Below are 26,442 nucleotides of genomic sequence, written 5' to 3' on the forward strand. Positions count from 1 at the left end.
GGCAGGTGGTGCTGGGGAGGTGGAGGGAGAATGCAACATGTAACTGCGCTGTTGTAGCCATTTCCCGTTGTATTGTGTGAAGTGAGTAGCAGCTTTATATATTTTGACATGAGTGAAAAAGCTTCTGATTGGGTGCTCCATGTAGAGTTTCCTAACTGTCAATTATTAGAAGAAATGGTGATGTTACACAGTGGTAAACACTTGACTCTCTGGTGCAGTGCTGGAGTCCATGTTAAAATATGTTGGATTTAAGAACTTCTCTGACCGAATGATTTATTAAGTAAATGTCCTACTATGGTGGCACAAAGTTAACAAAAGGAATAAAGCCATAACACAACTGAAATAGTCTTTATATGTTTATGTGCTGAAAAAAATCCACAACATAATGAAACATTAAAGGAAAGCCAAATTTATTAGCCAGAATATCATTGGGTGTGTCTCCCTAGTTCAGTAGTCAGGGCACTGACCAGGGTGGCAGCTATTTCTCGCAAAATCATTCCAGTGAACTGAAACATTTCATCCCTAAACAAATTCCACAATGCACTGCAAAAACCAGGGCGCATCATTGCTCATTATGTTCCCTTATTGGAAATGATGCCACATCTTCTGAAATTTCTCAGCTCGACAACAATTGTGGACGAACCATCCACCAACTTTGTCTACAAATATAAGTAACTTGTTATCGTTGTTGTAGTGAATATATGATTACTTACACTACCGTTCAAAAGTTTGGGGTCACTTGCCTGAAATGTTTCTCATGATCTTAACCTTTTGATCTGAAGGCGTATGCTTAAATGTTTGAAATTAGTTTTGTAGACAAAAATATAATTGTGCCAACATATTAATTTAATTTAATTACAAAACAAAAAAATAAAAAATAAAAATTAATAAATTACATTTTTGAAATGGATGACTTGGACCGAATAATTAAGAAAAGCAGCCAATAAGTGCCCAGCATATAGATGGGAACTCCTTCAATACTGTTTAAAAAGCATCTCAGGGTGATACCTCAAGAAGTTGGTTGAGAAAATGTCAGGAGTACATGTTTGCAAAATCTAGGCATAGTGGAAGATTTGAAGATGCTAAAATATAACATAGATTTGATTTATTTTGAATTTTTTTAGTCACAACATAATTCCCATATTTCCTTTTCTGTTATTCCATAGTTGTGATGACTTTACTGTTATTCTAAAATGTGAAAAAAATAAAGAAAAAAATAAAATAAAATAAAAAAGAAAGAAAGAAAGAATGAGTAAGTGACCCTAAACTTTTGAACGGTAGTGTTTGTTAGTGATGTTCAATGTTATTTTTGGTATATTTAACATTAAACAATATTTAAGTGTTTAATGATTTAAGTAAATCTACTATACCATCCTGTTTGAAGTAATCACTGTGACAGAAACTTTAGCATGTGATTAGGCTGACAAATTTATAACGTATAAAACGTAACTATTTTATATGTCTGGATTTTTACAGTGACAGATGTGGAAATTGAGATCTGCTGTTCACTGGCAGCCAATAAATCTTCAGTGATGGCTAGCAGTGAGTTACAGTATTCATAAACAACCACCTTTATTTCAAGCCTGTCTGTTATGTCTGTTGGTGTGGCAAATATGTTCATAATGGCAAACACTGTTGGCCTGGAAAAGAGGTGATGATGAATAATTAAGTAGCTTATGTCTTTGTGTGTTACTTCTGTCTATTTAGATATATAACTGAAAAAATGGGGCTTGAGGGAAAACTGATTTTGATCATAACAGTCAAAATATCTAGAATGTGGATATTGTGGCCCAAAGACAACCAAAGTAGTGAACTATGGGGGATCTTCTACCGTTTTTATATACAAAGGAAAGACACTGTATGGGGGTTCAGGGGTAACCCCTGAGAGAAAATGTATGTACTGTAAAAGTCTTAATGAACCATTTTTATATTTTCCTTAAAATGCAAATCTACCAAAAAACAAACAATCAATGTACATCTAAATAGTGCAGTTTAAAATCTCTGCCCTAATCTGTAGTGTCTCAGGGTCTTTACCAGTTCACTTGTGTACACAGTATACTGATTTACATCCTAGGGAGCTGATTGAGAAAAACGTCATGGTTACTGGTGTAACCTCCGTTCCCTGATGGAGGGAACGAGACATTGGTGTCGATGTAGTGACTCTAGGGGTCACTCTTGGGAGCCCGAGACACCTCTGGTCTTTAATAAAAGGCCAATGAAAATTGGCGAGTGGTATTTGCATGCCACTCCCCCGGACATACGGGTATAAAAGGAGCTGGTATGCAACCACTCATTCAGGTTTTACGCTGAGGAGCCGATATAAGGTCCGGCCATTTCAGCGGGTAGTTCAGCGTTGTGGCAGGAGGGACCAACGTCTCGTTCCCTCCATCAGGGAACGGAGGTTACACCAGTAACCATGACATCCCCTATCTGTCACTCACTCGACATTGGTGTCGATGTAGTGACACTAGGGGTCCCTATACAAAACGCCATAAGGCTGAACTGTGTTACATGAACTGGCGGTGTGTGGTGGGCAGACTTGCTGTGTGCCTCATAGCCAGCACACCAGGTCGACACGTAACCTCCCCCAACACAGTTATGAGTGTCGAATGGCCCTTTTTGGGGACAAGTCGACTACCCAAAGATAGAGACAGGCTTAACCCAGCCGTGGCCTCTTTTCCCCTTCTCTTTTTCCACTCCCTAAAAAAGAAGGGGATTAGCCGACTGGGCCGCCAGGTCTAGTCGGGGGGTGTCCCTCCCAAGGGGAGGACACCGCGGAGACCACACCTCGCCCCAAGAGAAGGGGGATATTTAAGTGGAAGAATACCTCACATGGTCTTTCCAACCATGTGGAGAGCCTTCAAGATAGATCCTGCCCAATGGGGGAGGAGTTACTACAAACATGGAGACTGGGGCAGAGTGGCTTTGCCCAAGGAAGATGCAGTTTGCCAGCAGGGAAACGAATTAGTGGAAGATAGAGATCGCATGGGGTTAGCCTTACAGGCAACCGCCACATGCGGAGCACCTAACCCAGAACCGGGCTCTTAGTTAGCATGTGTACTGGGCCGGCAGCGAGTCTCTCCGAAAACTCGACTACCACAGGGCTCAGAGGAAGTCAACCAGGGAACAAATTTTGTGAACACTACTGGGAATTAACGGTGCACATCTTCAGCTCAAAAGGAGGTGGAAGGCGCTATGTGCAAGCGATACACCCGGCTGGCTATCCCGGGCTTATCCGCTTGTGTTGCGTGCCACTACCTGGGACGAAACCGGTTCCACCCGCTGCTCTGCAAATGTCTGTTAGAGAGGCACCTCTGGCCAAGACCCAAGAAGCCGCTACACCACGGGTAGAATGGGCTCATAGCCCTACCGGGGGCGGCATGTTTTGGGCCAGAAATGCCATAGTTATGGCGTCAACGAGCCAGTGGGCGATCCTCTGCTTGGAGACAGCGCTTCCTTTCCGCTGTGCACCAAAAGCAGACAAAGAGCTGCTCAGAGATTCTAAAGCTCTGCGTGCGATCCAAATAGATGTGTAAAGCGCACACCGGACACAGCGACAACAGGGCTGGGTCTGCCTCCTCCTGGGGCAGCACTTGCAGGTTCACCACCTAGTCCCTAAAGGGGTGGTGGGAACCTTGGGCACATAGCCTGGTCAGGGTCTCAGGATCACATGAGAGTAACCTGGACCGAACTCCAGGCACGTTTCGCTGACAGAGAAGGCTTGCAGGTCACCTACCCTCTTGATGGAAGTGTGCGCAGTCAGGAGGGCAGTCTTCAAGGAGAGTACCTTAAGCTCGGCTGACTGCAAAGGCTCAAAGGGGGCTCTCTGTAGACCCTGAAGAACTACAGAGGTCCGATGAGGGAACGAGGCATGGCCTGGAGGGATTCAGCCTCCTGGCACCTCTTAGGAACCTGATGATCAGGTCGTGCTTCCCTAAGGACTTACCGTCGACTGCGTCGTGGTGTGCTGCTATGGCAGCAACGTACACCCTCAAGGTGGAAGGGGACAGCCTCCCTTCCAACCTCTCTTGCAGGAAGGAAAGCACTGATCTGACTGCACATCTCTGGGTGTCTTCCCGACGGGAAGAACACCACTTAGCGAACAGACGCCACTTAAAGGCATACAGGTGTCTCGTAGAGGGAGCCCTAGCCTGAGTGATCGTGTCTACCATCGCAGGTGGGAGACAGCTTAGGTCTTCCATGTCCTGTCCAGGGGCCAGACATGGAGATTCCAGAGGTCTGGGCACAGGTGCCGGATAGTGCCCCTTCCCTGAGAAAGAAGGTCCTTCCTCAGGGGAATTTGCAAGGGGGGAGCTGTCGCAAGGAGTGTGAGGTCTGAACACCACGTCTGGGCGGGCCAGTAGGGTGCTACCAGGACGACCTGCTCCTCATCCTCCCTGACCTTGCACAGGGTCTGTGCAGGCAGGCTCACTGGGGGAAACGCATATTTGTGAATGCCAGGGGGCCAGCTGTGTGCCAGTGCATCTATGCCAAGGGAGGCCTCGGTCAGGGCATACCAGAACGGGCAGTGGGGAGGATTCTTGGGAGGTGAACAGGTGCACCTGTGCCTGTCGAATCGACTCCAAATCAGCTGGACCACCTGAAGGTGGAGTCTCCACTCTCCTCTGAGGGTAACCTGTTGTGACGGCATGTCCACCGTAGTGTTGAGGTTGCCCGGGAAGTGAGTGGTTTGCAGAAACTTGAGGTGCTCCTGACTCCAGAGGTGGAGACGGCGGGCGAGTTGTGACATGCAACGAGAGCGCAAACCACCTTGGCGGATGACATATGCTACTGTTGTCATGTTGTCTGTCTGAACTAACACGTGCTTGCCCTGGATCAATGGCCGAAACCTCCGCAGGGCAAGCAAAATTGCCAACAACTCGAGGCAGTTGATGTGCCAATGCAGTCGCGGACCCGTCCAGAGGCCGGCGGCTGCGTGCCCATTGCAAACAGCACCCCAGCCCGTTTTGGAGGCATCTGTCATGACCATGACGTGCCTGGGGACCAGTTCTAGAGGAACACCTGCCCGTAGGAACAAGAGGTCGGTCCAAGGGCTGAAAAGACGGTGACAGACCAACGTGATGGCCACGCGGTGTGTCCCATGGCACCATGGCCGTCTCGGGACTCAAGTCTGGAGCCAGTGCTGAAGCGGCCTCATATGCATCAACCCGAGCGGGGTGGCCACCGCCGAGGATGCCATATGCCCCAGGAGCCTCTGAGGGAGTTTCAGTGGACCCGCTATTCCCTGTTTGAATGCCTTCAAACAGGCCAGCACTGACTGGGCACGCTCGTTCGTAAGGTGCGCCGTCAAGGAGACTGAGTCCAACTCCAAACCGAGAAAAGGGATGCTCTGAACTGGGAGGAGCTTGCTCTTTTCCCAGTTGACCCGAAGCCCTAGTCGGCTGAGGTGTGAGAGCACCAGGTCCCTGTGTGCGCACAACACGTCTCGAGGGTGAGCTAGGATTAGCCAGTCATCGAGATACTTGAGAACGCGAATGCCCACCTCCCTTAACGGGGCAAAGGCAGCCTCGGCGACCTTCGTAAAGACGCGAGGAGACAGGGACAGGCCGAAAGGGAGGACTTTGTACTGATACGCCTGACACTCGAACGCAAACCGCAGGAAGGGTCTGTGTCGAGGATGGATCGAGGCGTGGAAGTACGCATCCTTCAGGTCTACCGCCACGAACCAATCTTGATGCCGGGCGCTCACCAGAATGCGTTTTCGCATCAGCATCTTGAACGGGAGTCTGTGTAAAGCCTATTTCAGAACTCACAGGTCCTAGATTGGCCTCAACCTACTGCCTTTTTTTGGTACGATGAAGTAGGGGCTGAAAAAAAAACCCTTCTTCATCTCGGCTGGAGGGACAAGTTCTATCGCGCCCTTCCGTTGGAGGGTAGCGATCTCCGCGCAAGGTAGCAGCGTTTTCGTCTTTCACCAAGGTGAAGTGGACACCGCTGAACCTGGGCGGATGCCCGGTGAAGTGAATCACACAGCCAAGTCAGACAGTCCGGCCCAGCCCTCGAGATGGATTGGAAAGCGCAAGCCATGCGTCCAAGTTCCGCGCAAGGGGGACCAAATGGACAACGTCATCGGATGTACCGGAAGGTGGGGCATCGTGGCGGGGCGGAGCTCCAGGTGCCACACCACGTCGTGGCCATGCTGAGTCTAAGGACATCAAAGCACTTACCTGGCTCCTTGTGACCACCCCCGGAACAGCCTGGGACGGGGGAGGAAGAGGCCTGTCCTCGTGACCCGTGGAGACTGTCACATCGGGGGTGGATTTGTGCCACAGCTATGCGCTCAGGGGCGGGAGACCGCCGCTGGAGCGCCAAACCTGCCAAATGGAGTGGTGGATGGTGGTCGTGATGACGGCCGTACACACCGGATACGTGATCCAGGGAACAAGGAAACCGCCCTTGCTGAGCTCTTGAGTACTGCAGCCACTTGGGCATGCAGCGCAATTAAATGCAAAAGGTAACAAAAAGACGAAGATCTGCTTACCAGCTCCAGAGCAGCAGGTTTCATTGTCTCTGGGTCGCCCGTCTCAAGGGCGCTTTGAAGCCTTTCACAGGTTCTGGGTGGCCATGAGGCAGGTGGCATCTGCTTCCTGCGGTGGGCTCCACGCCGGGGCCGGGCCGAAGGGGCGGGCTGCGGCAGAGCTGGTGCAGTCACCACAGGGGGACACCCTCAGGATCTTGAGCTGCGCCGGGGCAGGATATGCCGGCTAGCATCCATCTACTGCTCTACCATCGAGAGCTGCTGGGCAAAGTCCTCAATGGTGTCGCCGAATAGGCCTGCCTGGGAAATGGGGGCAGCAAGGAATCGTGTCTTTTCGGCCTCACCCATCTCGACCAGGTTGAGCCAAAAGTGGTGCTCCTGGACCACTAGTGTGGCCATCGTCCACCTGAGAGACCGCGCCGTGACCTCCGTCGCTCAGAGAGTGAGGTCGGTCGCCGAGCATAGTTCCTGCATCAATCCCGGGGTGGAACTACCCTCGTGCAGTTCCTTTAGCGCATTGGCGGACTTGCAGGAGAGCCATGGCGTGCAGGGCGGAGGCAGCTTGTCCAGCGGCACCGTAGGCCTTGGCCGTCAGAGATGACGTAAACCTACAGGCTTTGGACGGGGGCTTTGGGCACCCGCGCCAGGTGGCAGTGCTCTGCGGGCATAGGTGCACCGCGAGCGCCTTTATCCACCGGGGGATTGCCGAATAGCCCTTGGCCGCCACACCATCGAGGGTAGTGAAGGCGGGGAAGCTGAAAAGATCGGGACCAGGCAGTAAAAAGTGCCTCCTGCGACCTTGTCAGCTCTTCATGCACTTCCAGGAAGAAAGGAACGGGGACGGGGCGTGGCTTTGAGCGGCGCCGCGAGCCCAGGAACCAATCACTGAGCCACGAGGGTTCAGGGAAGAGCAGTGAAATCCACTCTATCCGACGCTCACGGCTGCCCAGGAAAGCATGTCGTCATCTCCGCGTCAGCCTATGACTGGGCAATCGACCCCGAAGGGAGGAGCCCAGCTGAAGCTTCCGACTGGACGAGCCCGCTCTCCGATGATGCGCTCGAGAGCTCATCACTTTCACAGGCTCCGAATAAGAGGTTGAACTTGCCGTGAGACGAGCCGGCGGACTCACCCGGAAGCCCGATCGGGGCAGATGAGCGTGCTGAGGAACGGGAGGTCCGCGGGGGGATACCCGGCAGAGACGGTCCCATTGGGGTCCCCAAATAGCCCCCAGTGCTAGTCGCGCTGGCCTCATACCCGTGGGTAAAAGGACTGAGGCGGGAGCCTCTGGGGTGGCTCGCTTTCTTACGAAGGCGAGCTGCGACCGCAACGTTGCCATGGACGTATTCTCACAATGAGAACATGACCATCCACGAACGCTGTCTCCGCGTGAGCAGTGCCCAGACACGAAAGACAGTGATCGTGACCGTTAGAAGGCGAGAGATAACAAGCACAACCAGGAATAACACACAATCGGAAAAGCATCTTTAGAAAGACGCGTCTTTAAAAAGACGTTCCATGTGTGCGCTCTTTTAGAGAAATATATACTCTTTTAGATGGGAAAAATGCTCTTTCAGAAAATATACTCTCTAGTTTTTCTGCCGAAGCGCCCAGCGGCGTTCTCTGCAGTGCACCAGTGCAGAGGGGGGAGAAGCCGCTGAAATGCGCCATCAGATCCAGCAGAGGTGAATGAACAGTAGTATTCAGCTCAATGAGCATGACCGTTCGGCTCCGAAGAGAAAATCTGAATGAGTGGTTGCATACCAGCTCCTTTTATACCCGTATGTCTGGGGAGTGGCATGCAAATACCACTCGCCAATTTTCATTGGCCTTTTATCAAAGACCAGAGGTGTCTCGGGCTCCCAAGAGTGACCCCTAGTGTCACTACATCGACACCAACGTCGAGTGAGTGACAGATAGGGATCTCAGAGAGACTCAGGGGTAGGCTCTTTTCACTTGAGCCATTAAGCAACCACATAAAGATTTAAAAACACAGAGAACAACTAAGCAACAGCATTGCAACAATCTGGTAACCTCACAAAACACCCTTGACACTGAAGACAGCAGTAATGATGCTGAAAATTCAGCTTTGATCACAGAAATAAATTGCATTTTACAATATATTCAAATAGAAAACAGTTATTTTAAAAAATCTTACAGATCTAAAACTTTTAAATGATAGTGTAGGTCTAAAGTTTTTAAGTAAAGTCTTTATGTAAAGAAAATGTATGGTCAGATTACTTCTTTTAACTTAACCTGTTGATGTGCATGCCCCCCCAGAACTAATGTCACTTTGCTTAAATTAGTTCACATTTACTGTATAGTCTAGTCAAAAAAGAGTTAATAATGTTGACAAATTATAAAGATGCATAATTTGTCAACATTATGAACAATTTTGGACAGCACACTATATGGTAAATGTGAACTCATTTAAACAAAGTAAAGTCAAACCCATGGGTGGGGTCAATGAGCAAATTGTAATTTTAGGTGCTCCATGGACCACCTCGGCTTTGTTATTCTGTAATGAAAGTCTATTTTTGGAATCAGAACTTTGCATCTCTGAGAAACCTTTGAATTGACTGTGCTTCAGTTGCTGTTTTGGGGAATCTTCTATGACATAATTACTTGGTATCAGAAAGTGGGCTTGAACAGGAGTGGAGTGCAGGCTGCCATGTTGGGCTGGCAGGGGGTGAGCTGCACAAACAAGTGGCCACTCGAGGTAAGCAATTTTGTTTTTAGTACAACAGTTTGTGTAGTTCACCACAGGTCTGCCTGTAGTGGTAAGAGCATTCTTAAAAAATCTTCTCCAAATTAAAGAACAGACAAATGTCTTATTCCAAAATAATTTACTTGAATGCAAACATTTGTGTTTTACTGTTAAGTGGGCCTTGATGGATAACAGTGAAAATTTAAGATAAATTAATTCGTAGAAAGTCCTATGGATACCACTCTATTGCGTAGCGATAAGAGGTCTGCACGGGTAGGCAGGAATAGAAAGTCCTACGGATACCGCTCTATTGCATAGCAATAAGAGGTCTGCAAGGGTAGGCAGGAAAAGAAAGTCCTACGGACACCGCTCTGCTATATTAGCAAGATGGCTGCATGGATAGGCAAAAATACTACTAATACCACTTTTCGTCATGTCGAGGAAGTGAAGTGGCGAGAAGTGCTGCTTGGTAGGCCTAAGAGAGGCTGTAGAATAGTTGCGTTTTAGAATTTTATTGTATTTTTGAGAGCTTTGTGTTTATAAAGGCCTTGTGTTTGTAAAAAGTGTGAAAGTTTCTGTGTTTGTGAGAGTGTTTGTATCTGTGTCTGAAAGTGTGTGTGAAGTGACTGTGAAGTGTGATTGTTTGTAAAAGTGTGAATGAGTTCATGAGCCCAGTAGAGGGACTGGAATGTATGGCGATTAATTAAAAATAATATGGAACACAGAGTGTATGTTTCATGAGCCCTATCATAAAGAGACAGATGTGAATGGAATGTTTCATGAGCCCTATCATAAAGGGACAGATGTGAATGGAATGTTTCATGTGCCCTATCATAAAGGGACACAATGAATTGAGTAAATGTTGTCTAATCAACAAAGTTTGTATTTTATATGTTGAATGAATGTTGGGAATGAAAGCTTGTCTCTTGTGAAAATTTGGAAAGGTACTTTTGTTGTAAATACAGAGAAAACTATAAACATTCCGAGATATTGGCTTTGTAGCTTGTTTGGTCATTCTTCAAATTGTAGAATTTGTGATCTAGACAGAGAGACTTAACCTTTGCTGTGTAACTAATGAGGAGTATATATGTAATTTACAGAAAAAGAAAATCTACAAGGCCTATTCTCGACTTTCCATCAATAAATGAGGTAGAAGAAATCTGACCATTAGAGGCAGAGAGGGCACTTAAAAGATATCCTGGTTGTATGATAGTGGAGTTAGTACCAATGATAAAGAATATGGATGGGTAAATGTAATACAGTATAAATTGACAATAGGAAAAAGAATAAAAATGATGAGACAACACAGCTGTATCCCATAAAACTAATGTGCAGGAAAGTAAAAAGTTAAGTCTTAGCTAACAGGACAAAATTTAGCCTTGGGCTGTTCTTTTCATGCCACGAAGGAAGCGTGATAAAAGTACAAGATTAACCAAACTGAGAAAGAGCAGCTGTTGTTATTGTTGGACATGTGCTAGATCATAACTCCCAAACAAGGCTGTAGCATAGAAGTTTATTTGACTTCATACAGGGAATTTATACATTCAAGTTGTATAACTGTGCTTAGAGTTCAAATTCATATCACAGTGAGAAGTAAGAATATTGAAATGATAAAGAACTTTAAAGTGATTGAATTTCATTTGGGAAATCACATTTTCTGGACAAACAATAAAGCTTTGCAGTTTAGTGCTTTAAACTAAAGTCAACTAAGTAATTGGATTTTAAACAAAGGTTGTATTGAAGATAAGTGTTGTTACATTATGATAAGGTATAATCATGGCAAACACTGCAGTGGAAATACTAAAATCTACAAATCCACTGTGTAGAGAATTTCTTTTAATCTCAAAGGAATGGGGAAAAAAGAACCAAAAATTGGAATACAAAATGGCCAAAAGAGGGAACATTTGCTGTGACAGTTTGTGAGGAGATGGAATCATCGATAAATAACTATAAGGTGAACGATAAGAGTAAAAAGAGAATGATTAAAAGAGAAAGAGAACAGGAAGTGTTGACAATGTTTAAAAAAGGAGAAAACTTTTTGAGAAACATAAAACAGGCAAGAAAAATGCTGAAAGATGAAGAAAAAAAATAGCAGAAGTGTTTGCTCAACCTGCTCTTTATGTGCCTTAAGGTGGTCAGTTACTGATGATGAGAGGAACAATGGAAGTGATTGGAGAGGTTAACGTAAAAGAGGAAGTAGAGATATTGTAGATGAAGGTAGAGTAAGCACAGAAAGAACTCCAGAAAGGGAATGAGCTGAAGGAAGACAGAGGGAGTTAGATTTGGATTGTTATAAACAAGTGAAGGAGGCATTGAGGAAGTCAAAGGAACAGAACAAAGAAGGTTCAGGATGGGAGATATTGGATGAAAAAGTAAGGAAAGATGAAGATAGTGAAGGAGAAATGAGAAAGATAAGGTCAGAAAGAAGCTTAAACAAAGCAGATGGTACAAGCCTGGTCAGATGTAGCAACAGACTAAGAAAAAAGAAAGAAAAAGCAGACAGAAAGTCTTTCGGAAAAAAGCTGGACAGAGGAATTAGGGGCTAGACCTAAACAACGTCCCATTCTAGTTTAAGGTACACAGGCACAGTATGTGCCATGGGCCACACAGGACCTGGAGGGGCTGGTCTCTCGTCTGCCTGACATCCATGAGAGGCCAGGGAAATGGGTTAGGGCATTTGAAGAAGAGACAATGGGTAAGCTCTTGACAGTAGGAGACATCAAGGCACCCCTAGCAAAGGTACTGGGTGGTGCAAAGATGGAAGTGATCCTCTTTGAATCCAACCTAGGAAGAGTTGTGGGCACAACCACCCTAGATGGCACAGCCTTCAATCTGACCAGACATGTGTAGGGCACTAAGAACTGAATACCCATCCAGAATTGATCCAAGAGCACTGAAGGGAGAACAGCTGGGGGAAGCAGAAAACCCAACGACATATGTCCAGAGGCAACTGAAAATATGGAAGCAAGAAACAGAAGGGGATCCAGAAAGAGACCCTTTGATGACCACACTATTCAGAAATGCAGTGGTTGATGCCATGCCACAAGCAGTCAAGAGCAAGCTGGAAGATGTGGATGGTCTGAACTCTAAAACACACAAAGAGTTCTGTGACCATGTGTCCCATGTTGTAGATCAATACAGAAAGAATGAACAGAAGCTCATGATTCAAGAAATAGAGATGCAAAGAAAACTGAAACAGCTGCAACTCAAAGAACTGACAAGCAAGAATAAAGAGAAGATACAGCTTCCTGTAAAGAAAGAAGAGGCGGAGCAGATAGCAGTGAACACATCACTCCACCTCAGATGAACACTCAAAATCCACCAGTTGTCCAACCCACTCAAGCTGCACTGGTCCCTACAACTGTGAACCAGGCTGCTCCTGTGCCAATTGCCAATGTCTACACTCAGCAGCCAGGACAAGTGGGATGGAAACCACAAGGGGGACAAAGAGGAAAAGGCAGACCAAATTCTGGTCCACCTGGAGTGTGCTGGGGATGTGGTCAAGCTGGACACAACAGACACAACTGCCCAACAAATCCATGGCAACAGTTTCCTTATGGTGAAGGGGGGAGGAGTTGGCAGCAGCCCAGTCAGATCAAGAACCTATACTGCAGGTTAAAATAGAGGGTAATGTCACACCCATGTTGATAGACACTGGATCAGCTTACTCTTGTGTAAATTCAAATTATGCCTCTCATCTCCCCATGTCTGGAAAATTTGCAAAGACAGTAGGTTTCTTGGATAAAATGCAATTAATTCCTATGACAGCTCCAGTCAGTCTACAAACTGAAAATAAAAATGTATCTCTACCAATTCTTGTATCAGATCTAACTCCTGTCAAATTGTTAGGACAAGATGCATTATGTAAATTGGGACTGCAAATCTGGTGTACTCCAGAAGGAGTATATATTGACACAAAATGAATAGGGACACAAATGATGGTATGTGAGCCAGGTGCAAATGTGTATTGGTTAGGTCAGATAGAAGATGAGGTAAAAATGACAATCAGTAAGTGGGGAAAGTTTATCAGGGCTTAGGTCCCTGAGGCACATTCACCAAAATCAGAATTTCATTGTACAATAATGTATGATCCAACAAGAGACTCTGAGAAAAAATAGAAATGGCAGGAAGGAACTAAAGGGCAAAAAAGTCCAGTTGACCTCACAATACATCATATTAGGCAAACAGGGAGTGGCTATGAACATAGACGAATGTGAATCTGTGACATAATGGTTCAATGTACCAAACTGAGTTCCGCATATTTCATTGTATGTAGGAAAAGACTGCGAATCAAAATATTTGGGACAGATGATGAAAAAAGCTAAACAGTGTGTATGGGAACCAACTATTAACCCATTGATATTTCATTCAGCTGACAAAGCTTACATTAAGATTTTGTGTGGAGTGGCAATGACAGGTATTCCACAGGAAGTAGTCATAAATCAAAAAACTGGAAAATAGATGTCGACAGTACCACAATCAGCAGAAAATGTGAACAACGAACTGTTAGATGAAATGGAACATCAGGTGCCAACCAAATTATGGTCAAAACATGATATCAGCTAGTCCAATAAGAATTAAAAACAAGCCAGGTGTTTGTTTGCCAAGAAAATCACAATACCCACTGCGACCAGAGGCCGAACAAGGCATTAAAAACACCATTGAAGGATAGGTTGAGGCAGGAGTATTAGTAGAGACAGGAAGCTACTGTAATACTCCAATTTTACTTGTTGCAAAAACAGACAAATCTAAATGCCGTCTTGTACATGATTTGAGAGCAGTTAATGATATAGAAGATTGGCCAGCTGATGTTCCCAATCCTAACATACTGCTAACGAATGTTTCTACTGATGCAAAACATTTTACTGTAATTTATCTTTGTTCTGCATTTTTCAGTGTTCCATTGGCCAAGGAGAGCAGACATCTGTTTGCATTTACATATGGTAACAAACAGTATACTTATACCAGAATGCCACAGGGTTTCAAACATTCGCCACATGTGTTCAACCAGGTACTTAAGGCTGATTTGGAAGATCTTGTGATAGGCAGTATGTTACTACAATATGTGGATGATCTGATGATTTGTTCCACTTCATTGGAGCAGTATCACAGAGATTCCATCACAGTGCTAAAAAAACTGGCTCAGGGAGGCCACAAGGCTTTGAAAACTAAATTGCAGTACTGTCAACCTCAGGTTGAATACTTAGGATGAATGGTAGCCTATGGAACAAAAGCCATAGCTCCAGCCCAATTGGAAGGCATCAGTAAAGAGCCATTGCCTCAAACAGTAGGTCAAATGATGACCTTTTTGGGAATGACTGGTTTTAGTGCAGACTGGATAGCGGAGTATGCAGTAAAAATGCACCATTGCACAAAATCATGAAACAATTAGGGTTAAAGAATTTGAATATGCCATTAACATGGGGTCATGATGCATTGCTAGCATTTGTGTCGATAAAGAAAGAACTCCAAAAAGCACCCACCTTAGCTATGCCAGACTACACTAAACCATTTCATTTGTATATTGCTAATAGGGTTGATGAATATGCGTCGGCAGTGTTGATGCAAGAAACATGCAGTGGAAGGAAAAAGCAGCCCATAGCTTATTATAGCACCAAATTGGATAGTGAAGCTCAGGGCTACCTGCCACGTTTCCAACAGGGCCCTGCAGCTGTACATTACGCGTATGAGAAAGCTTCAACAATAACTATGGGATATCTAGTGATTATATATATGCATCATAAAATTGTGGAACTAATTGAACAGGGTAAATTTGTTTTGACTCAAGCTCACATTCTAACATATGTATCACTCCTTACATACCCAGATGTCACCATCAAGCGATGTAATACAGTTAAACCAGCTGAATTGATTCCTTTAGCCCATGAAGGAACATCGCATGATTGCGTGGCTAATTAATTAGCATTCACTATGTTGAGGCCAGATCTTGAGTCTATACCAATCTCTGAAACAGATGGCACTTATTTCATAGATGGTTCTTGTTTCAGGGATTATTTGGGAAATCATGCAGGATATGCAGTTGTGAAACAAGACGGAGATGACTTTATATCCATAATATCACAACATTGTACTCAACATTGTTCTGCTCAACTATCTGAATTGAAAGCTCTTACTGCTGCATGTCAGTTAGCTAAAGGACAAACAGTTAACATTTTTACTGATTCGGCTTATGCTCATGGTGTTTGTCACCTGTTTGGAGCTGTATGGAAACACAGAGGTTTCAGAAAAAAATGATGGAACCCAAATTCTACATGCAGAACAGATTGGACAGTTGATTTCTGCAATGATGTTATCTAAAAGATTGGCTATCATTAAATGTCAAGCCCACAAAAAAGGCAATGACTTTGTCATCAAGGGAAATAATACAGCAGATTTTGAAGCCAAAAAGGCTTCTGGCTGTCAAGTAGCAGTATTAGCACCAATGGTTCTTATTGAACCACAACCACAATTGGATGATATAATTTGAATTCAACAGGAAGCAGGCCCATACAAACACACTACATGGGAATATAGGGGTGCCAAGAAAGATTCACAAGGTATATGGCGTTCACATGAAGGACAGATCATTGCATCAACTTTGCTTCAATGTTCTTTTTTCAGATGAGCATGGTTTTGACCATTGTGCAAGGGGGTAAGTGATAAGGAAACTTAAACAACAGGGATATTGGTTTTTTCAAGCGAAGTTTGATGAATTTCTGTCCACATGTGAAGTCTGTGCTCAAAACAATGTCAGAAAAGGAATAATAACCCATAGGTCCACCAGTGGTGTACCATTCAAACATTTGGTTATTGATTATGTGGACATGATAAAGAGAGTTCAAGGAAAGCACTATATGCTTGTGGTAGTATGCAGATTTAGCAGATAACTGGAAGCAGCAGATCAGCGATCAGGAACAGTAATCAAATTTCTAACAAGAGAGGTAATACCTTGATACGGAATACCGTCAGAAATTAGTCCGGACAATGGATCGGCATTTATACAACAAACTGTAAAGAAGGTATTGCAACAACTAAGAAACAAAACAGAGACTAGGATGTGTTTATCATCCACAATCACAGGTAATGGTAGAAAGGGTAAATGGTACCCTCAAGGCCAAACTTAACAAAATATGTGTGAGCACTAAGCTCAATTGGATTGATGCTTTGCCTCTTGCTTTAATGAGCTATCGTATTCAAATGAACAGAAATACGCATCTAACCCTGCATGAAATGCTTACGGGTCGACCCATGCCTGTGCCAAACTGGAGAGGTCCTTAAAAAGGACCCTCACTTGAGCAATTGCAAATGGAACTGAAAGTGTATATGCAACAACTAACTGCAATACACAAAGCTATCTATATGCAGGAAGGAGCGTAGTGAAGCAGAAGTACCCTGTTCAATTGTTCCAGGTGATCAAGTGGAATGAGCCCAGGAGAGCAACGCCAACAATAGTCCAAGTGGAAGGCAGCACCACATGGTACCATCTGAGTGAGAGAAAGGCCTGAAGAGAAATCTGAAGGGAAATCTGAAGGAAGCGATACTGAAGATCCAGAAACACCATGAGAAGGGCCACATGTTGCTGAAAGAAATGTACAAGGTGAAGAAGCCAAGAAGAAAGTACATGTGGAGAGGGAAGTAGACTGACAGACCATCAGGAGATGGAAGATGAGTCTGATAATGTGCCTGATACTGAGGACAACATACATGCTGCAACAGACACTGAAGGTCCAAGCCACACCGACCCCCAAGAATCAGGAGAAGAACCAGAATTCCCTACAATCAACTTCGCAGACCTGGACAGGTTTCAAGAATGATCTCAAGCAGCGAAGCAGATGACATTGGACCATTCACATTGATCAATGCAATACAATGACAACTATCCTGGATGGACAGAAAGACCAAATTGGTAGGAAATTGATTCCTCCAATGAAGATATATATTAGGAGATGAATGATGAGCGATGCCCTGGGATGTACAGTGCATCCAGAAAGTATTCACAGCGCTTCACTTTTTCCACATTTTGTTATGTTACAGCCTTATTCCAAAATGGATTAAATTCATTATTTTCCTCAATTCTACAAACAATACCCCATAATGACAACGTGAAAGAAGTTTGTTTGAAATCTTTGCAAATTTATTACAAATATAAAACGAAAAAAATCACATGTACATAAGTATTCACAGCCTTTGACATGACACTCAAAATTGAGCTCAGGTGCATCCTGTTTCTACTGATCATCCTTGAGATGTTTTTACAACTTGATTGGAGTCCACCTGTGGTAAATTCAGTTGATTGGACATGATTTGGAAAGGCACACACCTGTCTATATAAGGTCCCACAGTTAACAGTGCATGTCAGAGCACAAACCAAGCCATGAAGTCCAAGGAATTGTCTGTAGACCTCCGAGACAGGATTGTATCGAGGCACAGACCTGGGGAAGGGTACAGAAAAATTTCTGCAGCACAGTGGCCTCCATCATCCATAAATGGAAGAAGCTTGGAACCACCAGGACTCTTCCTAGAGCTGGCCGCCTGGCCAAACTGAGTGATCGGTGGAGAAGGGCCTTAGTCAGGGAGGTGACCAAGAACCCAATGGTCACTCTGACAGAGCTCCAACATTTCTCTGTGGAGAGAGGAGAACCTTCCAGAAAAACAACCATCTCTGCAGCACTCCACCAATTAGGCCTGTATGGTAGAGTGGCCAGACGGAAGCCACTCCTCAGTAAAAGGCACATGACAGCCCTTCTGGAGTTTGCCAAAAGGCACCTGAAGGACTCTCAGACCATGAGAAACAAAGATTGAACTCTTTGGCCTGAATAGCAAGCGACATGCCTGGAGGAAACCAGGCACCGCTCATCACCTGGCCAATACCATCCCTACAGTGAAGCATGGTGGTGGCAGCATCATGCTGTGGGGATGTTTTTCAGTGGCAGGAACTGGGAGACTAGTCAGGATCGAGGGAAAGATGAATGCAGCAATGTACAGAGACATCCTTGATGAAAACCTGCTCCAGAGCGCTCTGGACCTCAGACTGAGGCGAAGGTTCATCTTCCAACAGGACAATGACCCTAAGCACACAGCCAAGATAACAAAGGAGTGGCTCCGGGACAACTCTGTGAATGTTCTTGAGTGGCCCAGCCAGAGCCCAGACTTGAACCCGATTGAACATCTCTGGAGAGATCTGAAAATGGCTGTGCACCGATGCTCCCCATCCAACCTGATGGAGCTTGAGAGGTCCTGCAAAGAAGAATGGGAGAAACTGCCCAAAAATAGGTGTACCAAGCTTGTAGCATCATACTCAAAAAGACTTGAGGCTGTAATTGGTGCCAAAGGTGTTTCAACAAAGTATTGAGCAAAGGCTGTGAATACTTACGTACATGTGATTTTTTTTTTTTTTTTTTTTTCGTATTTTATTTTTAATAAATTTGCAAAGATTTCAAACAAACTTCTTTCATATTGTCATTATGGGGTATTGTTTGTAGAATTGAGGAAAATAATTAATTTAATCCATTTTGGAATAAGGCTGTAACATAACAAAATTTGGAAAAAGTGAAGCGCTGTGAATACTTTCTGGATGCACTGTAAGTGCTAGCCTAACCTCTCCCCAGTGGTGGCCCTCTACGTTACAAAAAGTAACTGGGTCGAAGATCTTTTGTCAACGGGATCTTTGAAAGAAAATATCTTTTTAGTGTTGGGTTACTTCAAATATTTTTGATGTCTTTGATATATTTACTGATTTTGATCTTTATGCTGTTATATCCAGTGTGCTGTTATGCTACTCTAATCAAAATTTAATGATTTTGAATGGTGTTTCCTGTTATATTCTACATAACCGTGAAACCACGGGCAAGTGCTAAACCATTTACATGCTCATGATTATAACACAATATTCTCTCTCGAGTGTAGGGTTGACAGAGACAGGATCTTTTTCTCCTCTCAGACATTTGGTCCTGATGCTCCACAGGAGTGCTGTTCCACGATCTGGTCATTGATATGAGAGACTGTGTGACCTAAAATTGGTCAATAGAAAGTGATGGGTGAAGGTACCGGATTGTGAAGTAGCACTCTTGAATTCGGCTAATTTAGTGGGACTTTGTAGAAGTCCCAAAAGTGGGAATAATGGAATATTTTCATTTAATCGTTCAGTTAATCAATTTTGATAATTTAATTATGTATGTAATATGCAATGATCTAAAAATGACAATGCGTAATCAATGTACTATGAATAACTGCATTATGAATGTTATTCATTATGTTAGATATTTAATCATTCATTTATTGATTTAATTATCATTTTTTCAGTTTAATAATCAAAGTGCAAATCAATGGAAAAATACAACTTAACTTCTCTATGTAGAATTACAGCCTCTCTCTGTATCTCTCTGTATGACCCTTTCTGTGAATAACCCAGAAGTGATGATACTAAAAGGATGATCTAACGTTTTAATTAGAGCAGAGTCAGACACTACCTGGTGCCTGAAAGATGCAGATAAATATATGTGCGTTAATCAGAGCTAGAAACGAGATGAAACAAATGTGTGTAATAATACTGGAGAAATGGGTGTGTTGAGGATCAAACACCTCCTGTTGCAGTGCACACATTTCTCCATCTTATTAAAAACAATTTTGCCTCAATACCACTGTTGATTCAACATTAAAACAACGACTATTGCTAGAGAACATGATGAGCCAAGTGAATGAGCCAAAGCGAAGAACAAAAACCCAAGCAAGAACCAAAATGTTTATTTAAAATTAAAAAGTAGTATTTTTGAAAATGTTCATTGCATTAAAAACAATTTCACATGATTACTCTGACCTCATGTATTTTCTTCAACTCAGTCATTTGCTGAAACTGGACTTAAGTGAGGGCAGTGGAAATCACAATATACCATACTACTTGGACTACTATTGAAAGGAATGCTGTGTGCATACTGTGAAAAAGAATGCAAATGTTCTGTATGCAGAATACCCAGTTGACAATAATTTCACGACAAATTTCCCAATGCAGTACACTTAATGTTCCATTTCAGTTGTAAAATCTGGAAGACTTTAAAGAATCTCATTATTTGCTCAGGAAGCCACAAAGAAGTATTTTACTAAAAATAGGCTTGAAAATGCAAGAGTAATGAATTCATTTCCTAGATAAATATTATATCCTACTCTTAATCGAGCAAAGCCTGCAATATATCACGGTCATGTGACAACAAAGTAGCATACTACAGCTTTACCTTTTTATTGTTGTTCAGTTGAATTATTTAAAAAAAAATAAAAAAAATAAATGCTGCATACATGTTGTATATTGTGTACCCTGCTGAAAAGACATTTAAATCTGCGTAAGGTGGTTTTCTGGACTTAGTTTGCTGGTTTAAGCTGGTCTAGCAATTATCAGCCAGTTGGTCTCCCATCCTGACCATAAGATAAGTTCCCCAAACCCCTCTAAACCCATTGAAAAAGGTAGGTAGCCTAGCTAACCACCTTATGCTTGTTTGAGCATTTTGTTTTTATTTTGTTTAGCAGGGTAGTAGTAGTAAATTTCAAACTCAGCATTAGTATGTACTAATCAGTTGCATAGAGCAGGAAGCCTGTAAACGTATTGTAGTGGTTGTTGTCATCACACAGGAAGCAGCCAGCAGGCAGAGCAACATCCACATGATCTCCTGCATGCAGCTGGACTGCTAGCACAGCACTGACACTGTCCTCCTGATCCTGAAGGTTATTCTCGCTCGGTGCTTTGAGTGTGCGTCCGTTCAGCCGCAGTCGGGCACAGGCAGTGATGCGTGCTCCGGGTGTACCAGCATCACTATACACTGTCAGTGCTAGGTTGTAGACACCAGAACGCGGAGCTACAAATACACCAGTGCTGGTGTTGTAGACATCTCCCAAGTTAATTAAAACACTTGCATACTTCACCACGGAGTCCTCTCGATTTGGGCCCACACAGAGGCGTGTGTCAGTGAGTGCCACGGAGAATGCACTGCGGCTGGCTGCACAAACAATAGACAAGAAATTAACCAAGCAATTTCTAAAAGGCGACACTTTTCAAGCTAGATTTGCATTTTCTGAAACAAATAGCAGCGTTTGCAAGGCATCAAAAGAACAGGGTTAAAGTTTTAGGTATGTTTAAGTTTAAAGGTGCAGTCACACTCCAGGAATTCAGTTTTAATTAACAATACATCCCAAATAACAAATAATAAATTCAATTCAAAATGTTTTTCCAATTTTCGTGGGAGCATTAAATCTAAATGCAGTTTGCATACCTGGGCAATGTGCAACTGGCCATGGGTGGGAGTGTTCATGCAATCATGCAAACAGTGGGTGTAAAATACGCAAAACTATATTAGAGGTACATGTAAATGAAGTGGCGCAATTTGCTATTTATGTGAGAAATAAGTAATTGCACTTAAGACATCTGAGAACCACATCTATTCTCTGCACAATGTCTGAACTCAGTCCATGTGTTTTTGCAGTTTGTGGATTCCACCAGTGGATGCTATCAAAGTTCATGTTCAAACTCTAGAATTATAATGGACCATACAATGATGTCCATGACAATTACAGTTAATACTAGCCATGGTGCTGTGTGTCAGTAGATCAATCTGATTAATTATACTCACATTCTCTAAAAGTTAGGAGCCTACATTCAATTAGTGCCAACAAACTCTGCCTTTTTCATGTGTATATAAACAGCGCGTCATAGATGTTTACCTGACATTCAAGAATGTGCAATTACTGCACAAAATAACACAAGACACAAATGGTCCATATATCTATTGTTCACTAGCTACTAAAGTCTTCTGAATGGGCTCTCTTCATTTATATAGCTTGCATTTTGCATGCACGATTTTGCCTAGACTGAGCGCATGCTTGCATGAAAATAACAAAACTTCATGGCCATGCACACTGACTTTGTGGCATATCGCATTGCACTGCGCATAAGATGTAGTGGTCTTAAAATAGTGCCCACTATCTATTACACTTTACAGCAATGCAATGAACCAAGCAAATCGCTGTATTGCATTTGCATGCACAGAAAAGGAAGTGAATGGAGTGCAAAGTCTAGTGTGACCGCACCATTAGGTCTTGTGTAAATGAAATGCTGCATCAGAGCCGATTTGTCGTAGTCATAACAATCAACACGCATCTTGGCTGTGCACAAGAATCAATTGAAAAGACTCTGTCTTTGCACTGTAAAAGTGACTATACAGTAAAATGGAAGGAATTTAAAAAATAAAAATAAATAATTTATTAATGCCAAAAGTACTATAAACCATAGTGTATAGTATAGTGGTAGTAGTATAGTGTAGTGTAGAGTTATAAAATGTACATTAAATAACTTAAAGATTGAAAATGTAAAAAAAGGTTCCCAGAAATTTGTCAAAATCTGTTTATTAAGGCAGAAATGCTGAACATAGTATCGATATTAAGGTAATCAGTGATTTTTTTTTTTTAAACCTAAATAAAATTATTTAAATACTTATAATTTATTTGTTTTTTAAAGTTTACAAGAAACGCTTTTAATGGTGGATATGAGATTTAGTAATCTGTTAAGCATTATATAGTGCAATAAATGATTGTTAATTAAAATTATAATAATTTATTAAAATAAATTATTGTAAAGGAATATCTGTGGTTTATTGTGAAGAAATATATGTTGGTTCTTTCTGAACTATTGACAAAACCAGTTTTTACTTGATTCAACAGCCCTGTATGATTTAGTCATATGTGTAACAGGTTGATGAGTACACATCCTCACAGGTTTAACATTTCTGAAGCCTGAGAAATGTAAAAATTAAAAATTAAAACTACCATCAGACATGCAATATGTGTCTTTACTGTTTAAATTATTGGTCCATGTACATGATTACACTAAATGGCAGTAAACAGCAGTTTGTGATCAGAGTTTGTGCGATCTCTCGGGAAAAGTTGAAAGGCGAAAACAATGACGTGATCCGTGAAATATCATAATTTATGTAAAATCCTGAGTGTGTCCTGATCCATCAATCCTGATAGAAATTAAAAAACAAAATCTCTAATAATCTTTTGGAAACAGGGTGCTAAAATTATTTTCGGGGGTAATAAAAGAACCCAGAAGTGCAGGAGCGGAGCATTTGTTTGTGAACAGGAACTTCATCTAGGCTATTGAGTCATTGTACGGTTCTGAATTATTTGCAGAAGTTTAATATGTACTGGTATGCATTTAGAAAAAACCCTAACTAGACTGTTTAAAGATTATCAATACAGTGCTACCTCGCAAACACAACCAACAAAGATTAAGAGTGCCATAGAAGGCGGTCTCACCACGAATATTATTTAACACTGACTGAGCTCTCTCCAGGCCTGTCTGTAGCTCATTTAAGCTCAAGTTGAAGAACATCTCCAATTTCCAAATCTGGTTCTGCATCAGGCAACATCCACATGACGCTGTGTCCGTCATACATGCTGTGGAGACAAAGAAACATGCGCCATCATCAAATCTGGCTTTTTAATCAAGTTTTTTTATAGGAATGTTGCATTTGTATGGTTTTTCAAGTCACCATCCACATTAGGATCAGTTTGATTGGTTTCTCCTGGACCATTCCAAGAAAATCTCTTCTCCTGTGCAAGGGCACATACCAGGAGGGTGAAAATCACAAGAGCTGAAACATGAAAAAGACAGTCCTGTGTATTTAATGTCTGTGTCTTGGACAGTGGCCTCAAAAAGAATTTGGACACTTAAGACAATCTTAAAAATTTATAAATGTCATTGCATTAGATAAAAAAATATCAAAGCTTGTGTTTTAAAATGTCAAAAGTGTCAAAAATTTGTACATTTGTGAAAGAAAGACACAAACACACTTTAAGCAAACCATTTCACAATAATGTTCAATTTCACAATAGCCATAGTGTTGAAAATGAAGACAAAAAGTATTGTTGCACTTTGTGTTTGTCAAATGTTAGTGGAGCACATTGATATTTAAAGGAATATTCCGGGTTCAACAAAAGTTAAACTCAATTGACAGCTTTTGTGGCAAAATGTTGATTACCACAAAAATTTATGTTGCATCATCCCTCCTTTTCTTTATAAAAAAAAAAAAAAAATAAAAAAATAAAAGCAAAAATCAAGGTTACAGTGAGGTACTTACAATGGAAGTGAATAGGGGTTTAAAGGTTATAAAAGCACTTCTGTTAAAATTGTGTAATATTTGCAGGTTTGGGGAGTAACGGAATACAAGTAACGGGAATATGTATTTAAAATCAAAATATAAGTAACTGTATTCCACTACAGTTACAATTTAAATCATTGGTAATTAGAATACAGTTACATTCAAAAAGTATTTTGATTACTGAAGAGATTACTTTGCATTTTATTGTCATTTGTTTCATTTAATATTTAGTCCTTTCAGATGAAAAACATTTATACATATAAATCATGAGATCCAAAGTGCATTTGAACAGCGGTGAAACACTTTCTTATGATGTGTTACATTCATACGAGCAGACAGAGAAGTAAGTTTGAAGTAAGTTTGGAGCAGAAGAAATAGAAATAAACCTTGTGTAAATTGTCAGCTTTACATTAAGCCAAAATGCTATTTCTAGCCATTTTACATGCACGTTACCAGACACGATCATATTTTTTATCAAGAAAATTCACGTTGGATCATACTTTCTTTTTTTCTAGTAAGACCTTTGATATTAGGGCAAAAATCATATTCTTGATAATAATTTTTGTATTGTTTTCATGTAAAAATATCTAAAAATCCTTAAAACAAGATCATTTAGATTTATCTTGTTTAAGAAACAACACTGCATAAGATATTTAGGTTTTTCAGAGAATGTATTTTGAACATGTGTATTTTGTCTTACTGTACTGGCAGAGTTTTTATAGTCAAAACAAGTGAAAAAATCCTCCAGTACTGAAGAAGTAATCCAAAGTATTTAGAATACGTTACTGACCTTGAGTAATCTAACGGAATACGTTACAAATTACATTTTATAGCATATATTCTGTATTCTGTTGTGGAATACATTTCAAAAGTAACCCTCCCAACCCTGATTATTTGAGCTGTAAAGTTGTTTAAATTAAAAAAAAATTTATATAATTTTAGGGGTTTTAACTGCCTTTTGTCATCATGGCAACAAAGTTGTACAATGTGATATAACAGAAAATGCTCGTAAGCGATTTAATCAAACTAAAATCATTTTAACACACATATTGTTTACGCCTTGTGTATATAGTTTTGAAAGTATTGTAACGTTTACGGATTGGCCCCATTCACTTCCATTGTAAGAGTATCACTGTAACCCAGATTTTAGCTTTAGGGACAAATCGAAAATTCATTTTTTGTGGCAATCAAATTTTTGGACACAAATTATCTCGATTGAACTTAACTTGTATTGAAACTGGAATATTCCTTTATTGTGCTGAACTCCACCCGTGGTTACTCTGCTTGGACACCTGTGTGAACTTAATGGGAACTAACTTCATACATCCACTAAAAATCACCAGAACACCAGATGATTAAAAGTTATTGAGCAAAAATGGCTCATTCAGACATTTTCAAGTGTGACTTGTCCTTGAAACATCCAAATACTTTTGAGGGTAACTAAATATGTGAAGGTTTAAATGAAGTGAAATAAAATGGTCGGTCTCACCCTTCATTCCCTCGGATGTCTGTTGATTGCAGTTTTTCAGGAAGATGTGTTAGCCTCACCTTGATTAGTCTTGACTATAAAGGCTAGTTTGACCCCACCTCCTGTGTTTGATTTGCAATGGTGTGGGCAGGGCCACTGTATTCATGTGTTGTATGTGGGGCAGGTATTGTTATTCAGCTCAAACACATTGTTGCTGTACATTGGCCGTTTTCTCTGGGGTACCTCTGAGTACACATTCGAAACGTTTTCAGACACTATAACAAATACCATTGTATTTTTAAAACATTTATTGATAGAGTTTTAACTGGAATAAATAAAATGTATGTGTTCATCAGTCGTGTGTTTTATATATATATATATATATATATATATATATATACACACACACACACACACACACACACACACACACACACACATACTGTACTAGAGTTTGTATGATAAAGATGTGTTGGTACTGTGTTGAAGTAAACACTTCAAACACCTTCTCAGTATGAAGGCTAGGTCCCATGAGAAATCCCATGAGAAAAGTCATGAAAGAGGAAAATCAAGTTAGGAAATCAGGGCTAGTTTGAAAACGTCTGATTACATATGTATCTCGGTTCC

The 26,442-nt window shown here is 42.0% G+C and overlaps 2 protein-coding genes and 1 pseudogene across 2 annotated transcripts in view; all 3 read right to left on the reverse strand.

Moving 5' to 3' along the window:
- The window catches only part of tagln (transgelin), a 48,688-nt gene extending 25,214 nt beyond the window's left edge, over positions 1-23,474 (reverse strand). Inside the window, exon 1 of the mRNA XM_051679065.1 lies at positions 23,470-23,474. The gene's annotated coding sequence lies outside the window, so the exon portion shown is untranslated. The remainder of the gene's footprint in view (positions 1-23,469) is intronic.
- Positions 1-26,442, reverse strand: part of LOC127429994 (E3 ubiquitin-protein ligase TRIM16-like) — a 534,825-nt pseudogene that overhangs the window by 107,047 nt on the left and 401,336 nt on the right.
- Positions 19,932-25,869, reverse strand: cbln20 (cerebellin 20). Its single transcript, XM_051679062.1, has 4 exons — positions 25,837-25,869; positions 23,739-23,840; positions 23,503-23,643; positions 19,932-21,188 (listed from the first exon to the last, which is right to left on the reverse strand). Exons 1-4 carry the CDS (start codon positions 25,841-25,843, stop codon positions 20,761-20,763), a joined length of 678 nt encoding a protein of 225 aa, XP_051535022.1. The 5' UTR covers positions 25,844-25,869; the 3' UTR covers positions 19,932-20,760.

This window comes from Myxocyprinus asiaticus, chromosome 39, assembly GCF_019703515.2.
Source record: "Myxocyprinus asiaticus isolate MX2 ecotype Aquarium Trade chromosome 39, UBuf_Myxa_2, whole genome shotgun sequence".
NCBI classification, from domain to species: Eukaryota; Metazoa; Chordata; class Actinopteri; order Cypriniformes; family Catostomidae; genus Myxocyprinus; species Myxocyprinus asiaticus.

What these genes read in the sequence shown, in the direction of transcription:
- cbln20 (XM_051679062.1), bottom strand. An exon ending in AACTGATCCTAATGTGGATG is followed by an intron (nt 23,644 to 23,738) that starts GTGACTTGAAAA and finishes TTGTCTCCACAG; the next exon opens with CATGTATGACGGACACAGCG. An exon ending in AGTGTTAAATAATATTCGTG is followed by an intron (nt 21,189 to 23,502) that starts GTGAGACCGCCT and finishes TTGTTTGTGCAG; the next exon opens with CCAGCCGCAGTGCATTCTCC.